General features: G+C 43.3%; 1 protein-coding gene across 3 annotated transcripts in view; it reads right to left on the reverse strand.

The window, feature by feature from the left end:
- The window catches only part of PLXNB2 (plexin B2), a 394,275-nt gene that overhangs the window by 123,742 nt on the left and 254,044 nt on the right, over positions 1 to 16,489 (reverse strand). For all 3 annotated transcript variants that reach the window (XM_081330942.1, XM_081330943.1, XM_081330941.1), the window contains 2 exons: positions 1,786 to 2,902; positions 920 to 1,102 (listed from right to left, as the gene is read on the reverse strand). In XM_081330942.1, coding sequence (XP_081187068.1) covers positions 920 to 1,102; positions 1,786 to 2,902 — 1,300 coding nt within the window. The remainder of the gene's footprint in view (positions 1 to 919; positions 1,103 to 1,785; positions 2,903 to 16,489) is intronic.

The raw sequence follows: 16,489 nt of genomic DNA on the forward strand, positions 1-16,489 counted from the left end.
TCCCTATCTTTTAGCCACTCTGCACACTGCTGCTGTTTCCTTCCCACCACCCCCAGGTGATCTTTGCTGTCTTCTCCGTCCCAAAGATCAGCTAGGGATGGTGGGTGGTGGCGGGCATAAGAGAAATCAGCAGATGCAAGGCAGCCAAAAGGGCAGAGATGGTGGGGAGTTGGCCAGGAAGTTGAAGTGGAGATATCAGCAGCATGAGAGGAGGAGCATAAGGTCCTTGCCTAACTACTGCTGCTAGGCAATGCAATCACATCGTATGCTAGCTACCAACCACTTTGTGACAGAAATTCTGGTACCAATTAGGATTGTTATGCACAGATTACCTATATTCTTGAATTATGAATTTATGAACTTTAAGCACAGTCATGATTGAGGGAGGAGCTCATTTTCGAGTTATATATCACTGCCATCATCTCTTAAACACTATACAGATGGTCCTTGACTTGCAACCATGACTGAGCCCAAAATTTTTGTTGCTAAACAAGACTGTTGTTAAGTGAGCTTTGCCCCATTTTATGACCTTTCTTGCCACCGTTAAGTGAATCACTGAAGTTGTTAAGTTAGTAACATGGTTGTAAAGTGAATCTAGCTTCCCCATTGATTTTACTCATCAAAGGATCGGAAAAGGTGATCACATGACTCCAGGGCACAGCAATCATCATAAATATGAACTAGTTGCCAAGCACATGAATTCTGATCATGTGATCATGGGGATGCTGCAGTGTGAAAAGTGTGAAAAATGGTCATTTTTATCAGAAGTTATCCTTCAAATGCTTTTAGCTTCATTTATTTTATTTAAAAATCAAACAATCACTTGGAATAACTTTATGTCTATAGCTGATTTCTGATGGCTATAATTTTAGTATTCTATCTCACCTAATTTTTAGCATTAAGATACATAAGAAATTACCTTCAGAATTCTGCCATCTGATGTTCCAACAAATACTACAGTCTTCCCATTCTCCACAGCAAAGTTCACTGCTGTTAAATTTATGCCTTCCTTTTTGAACACAGGTTCTGCAGAAATTCCTTCTTTGCTTCCCAAAGGATATGGTAAATGTTCAGAGCCACATGGAAACGTTACACTTGAATTCTAAGAAGGGATACATGAATCAGAAAATCATAAATTCAAACAAATATTAACCCTGAAACCCTGAAAGTAGGATTGATCTGAAAATTTAAGTGTTTCTGAAAAATAGAAAAGTTGCGCACTATGACATCTAAGTAAGTTGTGAACGGATCAATGGATTACAAAACGGCATATGTTCAACAATGTTAGTATGTCCTCTAGAAAAAAATTGTTCCACACATGCAGGACCTGCAATGTTTCCTCAGATGCTCTAATGTTGCTGATACACTGCCATTAATATAATCAGCCTTTTTTCTCCTATTAAAAAAAAACCTATTTACTGTCCCTTGATACAGAAACCATGAAGGCATAATCCAGCCAACAGAAAGCACTTTTAAACTGGAATATTTTAATGAAATATATTCATAGACTTGCTTAGATTTGACTGAATTGTGCCTGTTTGAAACTCTTGAATGAACAGCATAAAAACATAACTGAAATGCAGTTTGATATAGTTGTTTTTCATATGAAATAGTGATCCAATACTGCCTGAGAGAAAAGAAGACCTTATAAATATTATGCAGGTATATCTCTGGATGGTAACATTTGGGCTTACTAATGATGTTTGAGTCTTGGAGTTTTATGTTATGAAGGGGAAATATTAGATAAATGCTCATTTCCACAGCAACTTCATTATTTCAACTCACCTGGTGCGATGTAGTTTTGCATGGAGCATTTTCTGTTCTGAATGGTTTGTAAAATACATTGCGTGTATCCTTTGTATAACATTTTTCCCTGTTTTCTTCCATTTTTTTGTTGATATCACTCAAGTTATAAACACACATGGCAGACACCAAGGAGTCTTTTTCCATTCTCCTGAAAAGGCCAATGATCAGTTTGTCCTGTGGTGAGGCCTCAAAAGCTTGCTCTGATGATGCTAGATTATGTGTTGGGTGTTCCCCATGGACAGAAGCATAGATTGCATTGCTTTGATTAAAAGGGCCAGTGTCATCTTTACATTCCAAGTCCATTTCAAAATAGGAATGATAATGTTCATCTTCTTTGCAGAGCCGCCCAATAAGTGTCCTGTTTATAGTGGCCTGCCTCTCATTCTGATTGAAAATAAAATAAACAAATTTATTGTCTTCAAAGATGTAGAGGAACTGCTGTGAGCTTGAGTAAGGATATGCTGATTTAATAGCAGCAGGATCAGCATACAATTCAAAAATCTCTCTCCCATCTCCATTGAAAAGCTGTCGAGTGCTGATTATGACCCCGTTGTCATTTGCCCCATTGCCCTTCCCCACAAACATCATTCGGCCTTTTTTCAAAGAGGTGATCAGCCCAACCGTGGCTACATTCTCATCATTGCTTGCAACAAACGATTTCTCTCCGCTGCCGGTCTCATAGTAAGTCCTGTTGGAAATATTTTCAAGCTCTCTTATAGAGCATATGCCCCTAAATAGACTCCCACAGACTACTATTCTTTTCTCCTGCGTGTCCACCAGCAGTAATTTGTTGTAATTGTCCGTCATTTGTTTGTCAGAGCACTGGCTTTCTTCAATGGGAGGTGTGCATTTTTTGTTATCCAAATATGGCCCGGTGATTATTTCAACTATTGAGGGTTTCAAGTCTTTTGTGAGTTGATGCAGGGCATTTACTGCTCCTAAGTAGACTGTCCCTGTATTGTGGTTCACTGTTAGGTGACTAAGTTCCGTCTTACTCTGGTACATATCCCATTTCTTTGACCTTAATGCATGAGAAACACAAGAGTAGCTCAGGATGCTCAATATCCATATCCATATAGCCATTTCTCTGTGGTACCTAATGAGTAAAATTTTAAAAAAGTTTATATTATGAATTCCTAAAATAAAACAAAACAAATCTTTAAAAAAGGAACAATTTGTAAATCTGAAAAATACCAAAAATCTAAACTGTAAGGCAGCGGTCCCCAACCTTTCCAGCTCTGCGGATTGATGCTGGGAGTGGCCATGGAAAGGGGGGAGGGAAGAGGACATGGTTTTGCACCTGGATGCAGCCTGGAGGTTGGCATATTCATCAAAACCTTAATTAAATCTACGAGTGGCTATTTCATAACACGGTCACTAGATTTGCCACTTTTAAACCATTTAGTCTTTTTATCTTAACCAGTTGGGCAAAAATCAAATCACTGTTGTACTGTATGAAAGCAGTACATAATCAAATAAATCTGAGGCAGGAGCAAGATATTATCTTCTCAGCCCAGAGATTTTTAAAATTACTTTCCAGTAACAGGCAGCCCATTTTGATTAATTGATAACTTTATAATATCCTTGTCTAATACAAACCTGGTAGAGATTTACAATTTTAAAAACAATGAAAACATACCCAGGATAGAAAACTGTATAAAATAACTCAGAAAAAAGGCTGGGAGATAGAAAATGATACAGTCTATGTAGAGTTATAGTTCATAATGTCAAACTCATAGTCTAAAGTAGGGGTGTCATCATGTGAAACCGTGCCCACCCCATTGCCGACAATGGCAAAAAAGTTGCAATATTTCATGACAGGTCACGTGACATTGCAAGTTTGACACCCCTGGTCTAAAGTCATATTAATACAGAACACAATATGGTTTTGTTAATGGGGAAAAAAACCCTCTGAGGAAATATCACAAAATTACTTTTAAGTGAAATCTGAAATTTGCAAAAGAAAATATTTTTTTGCCCACATTCTGTTCACATGTTTATAATACATACTTTGAAAACAAAACAAAATCTTAGTTCGATTTAAGGTGAAAGACTCTGAATATTAAAAAGGTAATCAAAGGTTGTCACAGAAATTGTCTTCCAGGTTCTCGTCTTTTGTAATATATAGCAAAGTTAAGTCTGTGACATAATTCATCCCTGTTGGTATTTTCCCATTACTGACAAAAAGAAAAAAAAAACACAGAAGGGAAACTTAGCAGAATGTTACAGTAAAGAAAACATGGACCCAGAACCTCCATCAATGGCAATCATTCTTTGTTTTTAGTAAGTGAAGTTCTGCCATTTGCATTCTGCATTTCATCATTGCTAATTTGCTTCCTGGTTCCATGAAAGAAAAACAAGCAACTCCTTGCATCTCTCATAGGAGGCCCAACTGATTATCTGCAAAACCACTGAAAGAAAAGGAAGTGGGAAACACTGCCTATTAAGCGAAAATAAAAACGATGAATTCTGGAATAATTGGCATTCAGTTAATCTGGTGACTAATCATGGAAGCCACTGGAGAAAACCATATCTTCTCACATTTTAATTAAAACAGAACTTATTTTTTTCCTAGACTATTAAAGTGCATCCATTAACACTATTCCTTTTTAAAGGTGGTTTGAGAAATTCTGTCATAAAAGGTTAATGCTTTCATAGCTATTTAATTAATTCCTAAAAGAAATAAAATGAAGGTGGCATGCAATTTTTCATTTTTCAGCCCTTTCTTCTGTGCTAAGAGTTAGGGCAAAACCAGATAGAAGATACGTATTTAAGCATGAATCTTCCCTGATCATACAAGTCAATTAAAGAAAGGCACCACTTAGTGAGAAGAACTGCAATTTTTTTTTGCCTGTTCTGTATTATATAATCCTCCCACAATTTCTGTCCCCAAATGCTTTACCAACATGAGTGTCCCATGTGAAAAAGTCATACAGAAAAAATGACCACAGGACAAAGGCACATGCAAATATGTACTTTACAATCCTGAATTTCTTTTGCTTCAATGACTGAGATTTACATGTGCATAGTTTGGCATTTAAATTGCAGACATAGAAAAGAATAATACTGTTGAAATCAAAGGACCCCTTTAACTAGAAAATGAATTTATGCAATCCAGTACTTCTCTACAGCCCACTTTATTTTGATTTCTACTGTTTCTGCTCAACCCATCATCTTCTGAGTTATTTAAATGTACATGCTATAAATAAATTTTGCATATTCTAATAGTGAATCATGAATGTAAAACACACATTGAAAATAGTATACCTGGAAGTCAGATAATATCTGTGTTTTTGCATTCATGTTCGAGTTTCCAACAAATCCAGGAAATTTATTAAGTGAGCTCCTGGTTATCTACTAAACTTGACAGAATAACTGGTTTGGGGCTTTAGAGTCATACTCTTTGTTTATAGACATTAATTTTTAATTGATAATGAGTTTAATTAAATTAAATATCTTAAAGCCATATTTTTGATTTGGGAAGGTAGTAGTGAACTATTGCACATTACAGCCCTGTTATAAGCTTTGGTTAAAATGAATTAAATTATTTTTTCCATATTATCAACCCTGGTCTTCTTGTAGATCTCTTCACCTTTCACTGGTTATTCTATGTTTTGGAAGCCTGCTTATATTGTTCCAATGTCTTCTTAGGTCAGTAATTATTTGAAGCCCAGCTATTTTTACCTGAGCTCTAATTAACAATCAATAAACTAGATTAGTGTACACACTAGCAACAGCCTACAGTACAGAACATTCAGAAGCAACCAAAACTCCATTTGCTATTAGAGAATACTAATTTCATAGACATGCAAGACTGGCACATGGCACATAGCTAGCTGTGCCATAATAAAAACAGAAGAAAGGAAATGTTGAGGATTGGTTATAGTAGGAAAAGTCATAGACTCAGTGAGAAACCATAAAAAATGGAAAGTTGTTTAAGTTTATTTATTAAATGTGTATAGTCACTGACTATTATAGCTATTAACATTACAAAAACAGCTTTAAACAGCTTTAAAAAATAAAAATACGCCTTAATTCAATACTGGCTGCACATGATTTAGTAAATTTTTGTTGATTTTTTTTCTGGAAATAGAGTTATACTCTGATATGATTTTATTAAAATCAGATAAAAGAAAGCATCTTTTTACTGCATCTGAATTTAGCTGACAATTGTCTACCTTTTTCAATTTATTTCTTTGAGATTTGATAAGTATTATGACTAATATAAAAGATAATATGGTAAATCTTCAATCTAAGAATAACCACAAAGGCAGATGCTTTGTTTAAAAGAGATTTGTTGATATTTACCCTCAGTTATAACCTTGGTCATACCCTGTAATCTTAAAGTTGTAAATGCTTGGTTAGCTTTACAACTGGTTACACTGACGTGTGTCTTTTCAAGCTGCATGTTGTAAAACAATGTGCAGAGTTCTGGAAATCATAGGGAAATCTCTCAAGTAAGAGTATCTACTAAGTTCAGAGATTTATTGGATCTACATTGAATCAAGGATTTAAACTTTGCCGATAATAAATATTGCTTGGAATATACAAATACGCTTTTCATTACTTGCGGGAAGATTTATTTTTTAATTTATTTAATTTACTAGACCAGGAGTAGGCAACTTTGGCTCTTTTATGACTTGTGGACTTCAGTATCCAGAATTCCTGAACGAGCCATACTGACTCAGGAATTCTAGGAGTTAATTTAATTTAATTTAATTTAATTTAATAACATTTATATACCGCCCTTCTCCCTGAGGACTCAGGGCGGTTCACAGGGCAGAATAAAATAGCGAATACAAACATTAAAATAAGATTAAACAAATTGCCCTAGTTAAAAACAATATAAATACAACACTAAAAACCCCCAGAAAAGTTAAAAAACGAAAAATAAAATAACCCCAACACTCCCCCTCAGGCTAGGCCGGCTTGTACAAACAGAAATGTCTTGAGATCGCGACGAAAGGAGCGAAGATCGGGCGCCATCCGGAGCTCAACCGGTAGCTGATTCCACAGCTCCGGAGCGCCCACAGAGAAGGATCTCCCCCTGGGGGCCACCAATCGGCATTCTCTGATCGGTGGCACCCTGAGGAGGCCCTCTCTGTGGGAACGCACAGGGCGCAGGGAGCTTGATGCCGGCAGCAGATGTTCCCTGAGGTACTCCGGCCCCATGCCATGGAGTGCTTTAAATACCGTTACCAGTACCTTGAATCTCACCCGGAAGACAACTGGCAACCAATGCAGCTCACGGAGCAGAGGCGTAACGTGGGAGTATCGGGAGGCTCCCAACACCACTCTCGCGGCTGCATTCTGTACCAGTTGGAGCTTCCGAGTAGTCCTCAAGGGCAGCCCCATGTAGAGAGCGTTGCAGTAGTCCAGACGAGAGGACACGAGCGCATGAGTGACCGTGCATAAATCGTCCCGGCTAAGATAGGGCCGCAACTGACGCACCAGGCGAACCTGTGCGAAGGCCCCCCTAGTCACGGCTCCTATATGGTCTTCCAAAGTGAGCCGTGAATCTAGGAGGACCCCCAAGTTGCGAGCCCTATCTACGGGGGGTAATAGTTCACCCCCCATAACTAGAGGTGGAATGTCCGAATAAACCCGGGACGAAGGTATGCAAAGCCACTCAGTCTTGTCGGGGTTGAGTTGGAGTCTGTTCCTCCCCATCCAGACCCGAACCGCCTCCAGGCAACGGGACATCACGTTGAGGGCATCACTGGGGTGGTTTGGGGTCGAAAAGAAAAGTTGGGTATCATCAGCGTACTGATGATACCCAACTCCAAAGCCACGAATGATCTCACCCAGCGGCTTCATGTAGATGTTGAACAGGAGAGGCGAGAGGACCGACCCCTGAGGAACTCCACAAATGAGAGACCTCGCGGTCGACCTCTGCCCCCCTGCCAACACCGACTGCGAACGTCCCAAGAGATAGGAGGAGAACCACTGTAAAACTGTGCCTCCCACTCCCAATCCCCTGAGACGCCGCAGCAAGATACCATGGTCGATGGTATCGAAAGCCGCCGAGAGGTCTAATAGGACTAGGACAGAGGAATGCCCCCTGTCCCGAGCCCTCCAGAGATCATTCACCAGCGCGACCAATGCCGTCTCCGTGCTGTACCCGGGCCTGAAACCCGATTGGTACGGGTCTAGATAATCCGCTTCATCCAGGACCAAAGGGAGCTGATGCGCCACCACACTCTCAACAACCTTCGCAAGAAAGCGAAGGTTGGAGACAGGACGAAAGTTGTTCAATACAGCCGGGTCCAGGACAGGCTTCTTGAGGAGAGGCCTCACCACCGCCTCCTTCAAGACGGCGGGGAAGATACCCTCACTCAAAGAGGCCGATATAACTGCCTGGAACCAGCTGCGTGTCCTCTCCCGGGCTGCATAAACCAGCCAGGAAGGGCACGGGTCCAGTAAACATGTGGTGGCGCTCAGCCTCCCCATGATCCTGTCCACTTCCTCCGGAGTTACAGAATCAAACTCCTCCCAGATGGTATCGACAAGACCACCCGTGTCCTGATCGTCAGACTCTGCCCAGTCAGAGTCCAAACCGGTCCGAATCCGAGCGATTTTGTCCGACAGATGTTGGTTAAACTCCTCGGCACGTCCCTGCAAGGGATCCTCCCTCACCTCCTGATTTAGGAGGGAGCGAGTCACCCTAAACAGGGCGGCCGGGCGATTATCTGCGGACGCAATAAGGGTGGCGAAGTGGTTAGACCTCGCCTCCCTAATTGCAGCGAGATAAGACCTAATATAGGCTCTTAGTCGCAATCGGTCGGGTTCAGATCGGGTGGACCTCCAACCGCTCTCTAGGCCCCGTCTCCGACGCTTCATCTCCCGGAGCTCCGCAGAAAACCATGGAGCCCGACGGGATCTGCACCGGGTCAGGGGCCGCAAGGGTACAACTCGGTCAAGGGCCTCAGTGGCCGTCCTTTCCCAGGCCTCCACTAGGGTCTCGGCCGAGCTGTGAGTGAGGGAGGCAGGTGGGGACCCCAGCGCCGCCTGGAACCTTTGGGGATCCATTAAGCGTCTGGGGCGGTACCATTTGAGTGGTTCCAAACACCCACGGCGGGGGGTGGCAAAACGGAAGACCAGCCGCAGGAGATGATGATCGGTCCATGACAGGGGCATAATAATTGGAGAGCCCCCACCAAGATCATCTAACCACCGTCCAGACAAGAAAACAAGGTCAAGGGTGTGGCCTCCTTCATGAGTCGGTCCCGTAATTACTTGCGTCAGGTCCATGGCCGCCATGGAAGCCATGAACTCCCGAGCTAACTCAGATGATCCTCCCAGCGATGGTAGGTTGAAGTCCCCCAAAACTATAAGTTTCGGGAACTCAACCACCAGCCCCGAGAGGACATCAAGCAGCTCAGGCAGGGCTGCTGCTGCGTGACTAGGCGAAAGGTACACCAGCAGCAAGCCCAACTGCGCACCAGGGCCGCATCTCAAAAAGAGAGACTCACACCCGACTGTCTGGGGAACGGTGGCCTCCCGCGGACACAAGGTCTCCCTCACAACAACAGCCACTCCCCCACCCCTACCCTGAGCCCGAGGCCGGTGCAGCACCCGGAAACCTGGTGGGCAAAGATCAACCAGAGGAACACCGCCCTCTGGGCCCAACCAGGTCTCCGAGATGCAAGCCAGGTCAGCCTGCTCACCCTCGACCAAGTCTCGAACGAGAGGAGCCTTATTAACGACCGACCTGGCATTCAAATACACCAGCCGGAGCTCAGGAGGCTGCACATCCTCACTCCCGGGACCTCGGGGCGGAACCAGAGGGTCGGAGTGCCTCACCGCTTGTAAGCAGCGGAGAGGCCTTCCCTGAGACCGATACGGCCCTCTGTTCCTACACCTGCTGCCATTCCCTATCGTCGTGGGAATAGGCAATCCCACGACTGGCCCTGGAGCCCCAGAAGCAGCCAACCCCCGCTCCTCCCCATCGCGATCAGCCTCAGCACTAGCCTGAACAACGGTAGATGGACTGCCCCCCTCGTCCAAACAACCAAGAAAAGAACCCTCCCTCCTCCCTAACCCCCAAAAAAATTTTGACAAAAAACAAATCAAAGACCTCCTGTTGGGTCTACGTCGGAGGTCCGTAACCGTGCCCGGCCATCTCTCAGGATCCCAATAAATGGGACCTTCCTCGAGATTATACTCGGCCGGAAAGGCGGGCCGCCTCCAGGAGGGGGGAGCACCCCTGAGGGCGAGCAAGTCTGTAGAGGAGTACCTCAAACAAGGCATAAAGCAGTCCAGATATAGGCAGTCCATAATCAATTGATTTAAGGAGGAACCAAACAGAGAGCAAGTAGATGTCCCGAGCCTCCACCCAGCCACTGCCACTCAGCTGGGTGTCCCCCAAGATAGGCCAACCACCGCCCTCTCACGACAGTTGGAAAGCCTATACCAGGGGGGAATAGTCCGAAATATCCATCCTGGGTACAGCATGTCCCCTAGAGCTCTCACCTCTAGGGGCAGCAGATGTAAGTTCAGGCCACCCTCTCACTGTGGCCAGTACCCAGGGAACTCTGAAACCTTTGGGGCCGATATGTGAATGGCAATAGAGAACAGTCCAAGGCAGGGATAAAATAATATAGTACATCATCAAAGTCTGAACTACTAGGTGGCCAAATCCTCCGCTGCTCTGTCCTTCGAAAAAGTTTATCATGGCCAATTCTGCAGTCATTGGGGTCTTCCAAGTTATCTAATTCTTTTAGGTCCACAAATCCAATGGCACCAACCAGAGTCACAACTGGTGTCACGGGAAACATAAATCTTTCAAGGGACCACTGGGCTCCACTGGGATCCACCGGCATTAACCGGCTAGCCCAGGAACCCTCGGGGCCACCAACAGCAGTAAGAGTACCAGGCCATCCAGAAGGAACAAAGCAAGCAGAGGAAACAATAAGTTGATTACAGCGTCGCCGCTGAGCCGCCAGGGCGACCGCCACCACCGGAGCATTGCTGCAGACGCCACCGCCATTGCTGCCGCCGCCAGGACGCTGATGGAGCCGAGAGTAAACATTCGATGGAAAGGGAGGCCTAAAGCGGCCCCGGCACAACGCCGCCGCCGCCGCCATCCCCGTCGCCATCCAAGCGAGCCAGGAACGCCGCCGCCGCCACAGCCGAGGGAGACCAGGCCGACCACAGAAGCGGCCCGAACGGCCCGAAACGCCTCCACCGAAGCCGCCAGAAGCGAGGGACCATCCGAAGGCCGGCTCCGCAACCGCCGAGGACACCCAGCAAATGGCCGATGGAAAGGCGGGCCCAGAACGGCCCCGGAGAACGCCGCCGCCGCCGACGCCGTCCCCGTCGTCCCCGGAACGAACCAGCAACGCCGCCGCCGCCACAGCCGAGGGAGAGCCGCGAAAGACCAATCCGGCCACAGAAGCGGCCCGGAACGGCCCGAAACGCCTCCGCCAAGGCCACCAAGGCCGCCAGCAGCCAGGGACCTCCCGTGAACGCCGGGTCCGCCATCGCCGAGGACGCCGCCGCCGAAGCCGCCGGCCGCCGCAACCACCAGGCCCGCGAAAACGGCCCGAAAAACGCCCGAGGGAGCAGGTAGGCGCCCCCAACATCCAGTTGAAAAAAGGGTAGGGCTGGCAGCTAACGGAGTCCAAAACCTTCATCCTTCAGCTGCCTAAACTATTGCGCTCACTATCCCCCCAACCCAGAGGGTGTAAACACCCCTGGGGGGCTCCTAGGACACCTATTTTTCTAAGACTTGCAGAGCTCACTCGAACAGATCCGCCCGCACGTCCGCCATCTTCTCCAAGAGTTGAAGTCCACAAGTCATAAAAGAGCCAAGGTTGCCTACCCCTGTACTAGACTCTCTAACAAGAGAGTCAGTCTGGTGTGGTGGTTAAGGAATCAGGCTAGAAACTGGGAGACCATGAATTTTAGTCCTGCCTTAGACACAAAGTCAGCTGGATGACCTTGGTTCAGTCAGTCTCTCTCAGCCCTAGGAAAGAGGCAAATTGATATCTTGCCAACAAAACTGAAGAGATGTTTCCAGACAGTTTCCAAGAATAATGCACACAGACATCTACAGTTCAACATCTTCATCAACCATCTAGATCAGAGGTCCCCAACCTTTTGGGCACCAGGGACCGGTGCCATGGAGAAAGGTTTTTCAATGCACCAGAGAGGGTGAGGTTTCGGGTACTGCCTCCATCCTGCAGATGGGGCTTTGCTTGTCTGTGTGGCCTGGTTGCTGGCATGCTGTGGACCGGTGCCAGTCCATGGACCGGGGGTTGGGGACCCCTGATCTAGGTGAGGGAATAGTAGGGGAACTCATCAGATTTGTAGATGACACTTAGCTGGCAGGAATACTTAACACTCCAGAAGACAATCTCAAAATCCAAAAAGATCTTGACAGACCTCAGCACAGGGCCTTTTCTAATAAAATGAAATTCAACGTAGATAAAAGTAAGGTTTTTCACTCAGGCAAGCAAAACCAACTATATAATGCCAATAACTGCGAGAGGGATCTTGGAGTCTTAGTGCATAATCATTTAAATATGAGCTGACAATGTGCAGCGGCAGCCAAAAAAGCGAGCGCAATACTAGGCTGCGTTAATAAAGGGATGAAATCAATATCATGTGAAGGTCTAGTACTGCTTTATAAAGCCTTAGTAAGACCACACTTGAAATACTGTATCCTGTTCTGGTCACAACAATATGAAAAAATATGTAGAGACACTGGAAAAAGTGCAGAAAAGAGGAACAAAAATGATTAGGGGGCTGGAGGTTAAAACATACAAGGAACGGTTACAGGAATTGGGTATGTCTAGTCTAATGAAAAGAAGACCATGGGGAGATATGATTCCAATATTTGAGGAACTCCTACAAAGATGGGGGGGGGGTCACACTCTTTTCCAAAGCACCAAAAGCCAAGACAAGAAACAATGGATAGAAACTATCCAAGGAGAAAAGCAACCTAAAACTAAGGAGAAATTTCCTAATGGTGAGAGCAATCAACCAATGGAATAGCTTGTCTTCAAAAGTTATGGATGCTTCATCAACTGGAGGCTTTCAAAAAGAGACTAGACAACCATTTGTCTGAAAAGATATAAAGTCTCCTGATTGAGCAGCGGGTTGGACTTGAAGACCTCCACAATCCCCCAAAACAAGACCATCTACCTGAAGAAAATATTCCGGTCCCTTCCCTACAAAAACACAAATAAAGAAATTGAGGCTGAATAAAAATTCCAATAATCATAAATATGATGTACCAAGTCAAGACTAGACCATCTGGATCTCAAGAGAAAGTTGCTCCAGAAGACAGGCACCATGAAAGAGAATGACACCTTCTTGGAGTTATAATAATTCAGTTTTAGTAAGGGTACCTAGAGCATGCCATACAGTGAGATTAGTGGGAAGGAAAATAAGTTCAGTAAGAATCAAAAGTGCCCCACAACAGAGGTCAGTACTTATTAAAATTGCCTTACAGTGTCCTCTAAGGTTATGCAAAAAATTTACTTTATTATTCCTGTTGAATTTGATTTAGTAAGCATTAAATCAATGATGGTGAACCTATCACATTCATGGCCTCTGCTGACTCCAAAATCATGCAAGAATAGGGCATATCTTTCTCACTGTTTTGGGAGGCTGCAGAAGCTGCACTTGTCAACAGAAAGCGAACACTGCCTGAAAGTAAGTGGTGCATAGGAGCAATCACCTCTACCTCAGGCCCAACCTTGGTGCTACCAACAAGAGGCCTAGATGGGGACAGATAGAGAATTGTTTCTGTTTTGTTCGGGTTGACGCACCAGCAAAGTCTTTCGAAATTTTCCACTTGCCAAGCCTAAAAGGTTTGCCATCTCTGCATTAAATAGTAGTTCACTTGTGTTTTATAACCCTTGCTTACATTTTACTTTGTTGCTAATATGTTGCTTTCAAGATTCATTTATGTTTCTCCAATCTCTGGTAAACATGTATGCACACATATACACACGCTACACTTAGCTGTATTCCTTATTTATTTATTTATTTATTTAGATTTATATACCGCCCTTTCCCGAAGGACTCAGGGCGGTTTACAGGATATTTAAAAGAAAATCAATACAAAAGTTAAAACAAATTAAAAAAGATTAAATGAAACCCTGAGAAAAATAAAAACCCAGTTAAAATTAAAATTAAAAAAATTCTCAGCCTGGGCCAGAGAGCTCGAAGAGCCAGGTCTTCAGGTCCCGGCGGAATGAACGGAGGTCTGGGGCAGTCCTAAGCTCCGCGGGCAGCTGGTTCCAAAGGGCAGGCGCGCCCACTGAGAAGGCCCTACCCCTGGGTGTTACCCGCCAGCAATCTTTAACCGGCGGCACCCTGAGAAGACCCTCCCTGTGGGAGCGCACTGGACGAAGGGAGCTTGATGCTGGCAGCAGGTGTTCCCTCAAATATCCCGGACCCTCACCATTTAGGGCTTTATAGGTCATCACCAGCACCTTGAATCTCACCCGAAGGGCAACCGGAAGCCAATGCAATTCCTTGCCTATATGCTGCAAATTTTAAATACATTTTTATGGTTTATTTCATATATAAGCTATCTGTGACTTTTCTGGTTCAGTTATTTTGCTCACTGGAGTGAACTTTCTCTTGAGGTGCAAAAAAAATCTGATACTTAAATTTTTCATGCACCTTAAAGAGGAAGATAATTCATCAGCCCTAAAACAATTCACAAAGTCTTTGTTTTGGCCCCAGCAATTCTCAGTTTATCGTAGCTGCTGCCTTTAGTGCAGGAGGTAATTCAGAAAGCTTTTCAGTTTTCTGCTTCATGGATTCATATAAATATTGCCAAGATGAAGCATTGCCCCCTCTTTTTACATGGAAGAGCCCTATTTGCTTAGATGAGTTTTGAACTCTCAAACATGGTAACACAGTTACTATCTACAAATTAATCCTGCCTACTCAATAGATTCTAATAAATAAAATGATTTCAAAATTCCTGACAAAGAAACATTACAATAATATGTACTGTATTATAAACATAGCCTGCTTACTCCAGTTATGATTAATATGCAACATGTACAGTTATATCCTTCACTTTCTATTTTTTTCTCATTTTAAAATGGCTTGTGTGGATAAAGACTGCAAGTTTGCCAAAACCACCTTAGGAGCTTCACATTAAAATTAAGATCTGAACATGGTTTCTCATTTCCAAGCTCAGCTAGGTATGGCACTGTTCTGATTATTTAGTTACTCCTGCATCTGAGCCCCTGTGAAGAAGAACATCGCAGAATATAATAAACCATGCTCCCTGTTCAAAAGATGAGAGAGTCTCAAGATGGCAACTTGTGTCGCTCAAGATGAAATATTAGAAATGGATCCATGAGATTTGTCAAAACACATATATTAAGTTCCTCTGAGAGCGAGATGGGTGGTACCATTTGACATATAAATAAATAAATACATAAATAAATTAAGACTGATGGAATTAAAATTTCTTTATTCTCTGCCTGACACCCTAAACCCAATCTTTCTTTTCTAGCCATGTTTAAGTCTCCACAGCAGTGCCAGTTCAGGACGGTTCTCAGAAATCTCACAGAACTGTGAGGTATAAAGGGTCTTTGACACAGAACCTTATTAGTTATGCAGTTCTTTTCAGTTTCAATCTCAAGCTGTGTGCATTCTTTTTTCATCCTCCGAAAACCGTCAAGGCCCCTCATTTGCCCTGTACATCTGTTGGGATTAATTGAATTGCAAAGCATTCTGTTTTGAGAAACCTGTTCTCTTCCTCTACCCATTCCCAATTCTCTCCAGGAGCTGGGGTTACTTATTTACAATTCTGTTTTAAGTCAAATCCTTCTCATGGAAAGCAAATTTGTCAAATTATTACCAATAAATGTGCACTATAAAGAGCAATATAGAGCAAAAGTATAGAGTAAAATATTTTCAAGAAGCAGAAAATACTCTGGAAAAAAAATGTCAAAGTAAGATACAAAAGCATAACACACCGCAGGTGTCTCTTCTACAACACAAGATAAAAAAATGTTATTAAGAAAGGTAAAATACAATTTGCATGCAAACTATTTTTGGTGGCTCCATCGTATTTTTGGCACATTATAAGAAGGTTTATTTTCAACTTTAGGAATAAAAGCCTGAATATTAAATGTACCAGTTTCATTGACAATAAATTTTAACTTTTAGAATGTCTCCTAATATGAGGCTTTTTTCCCCCGAGACAAAGTAGTAGCCACCAATGTTAAGATCATAATTAGATGTTTTCATTAACAAACTCAATTTCCAGACAGTGTTTTATAGAATACTGTTCTCCTATGAGCTCAAACAAAAGAGAGGAAAAAACCCCAATGATTTTAGAATATTAGGAGGGTCCAGATATTTTGAAAGTGCAGATATCAGAGACAAAAATATGATTTGGGTGTCTGGATTATTATTATTTATCAATGGAATACAAATGAATTCCTGTCTATACTTAACTACCATGTCACATGAATTAAACTGTCTGTTGCATTATACTTATGAAAAGCCACTCTTCCAAATGCTTTAAACTTTTCAAGTGCACTCAAAAATAGGTATTCCTTTATTGTTTTCTTGTCTTTAAAAACCTGCCAAACAATAAAGCAGTTCATCTCATGCTTCAACCTTTCCTGACATTCCTGTTGAGAGAAATAATGTAATACATATGTAAACAGCCAAGGAGAATCCTATTAAATTTGTTTAC

This window comes from Vipera berus, assembly GCF_964194415.1.
Source record: "Vipera berus genome assembly, chromosome: 6".
In the NCBI taxonomy this organism is placed as follows: Eukaryota; Metazoa; Chordata; class Lepidosauria; order Squamata; family Viperidae; genus Vipera; species Vipera berus.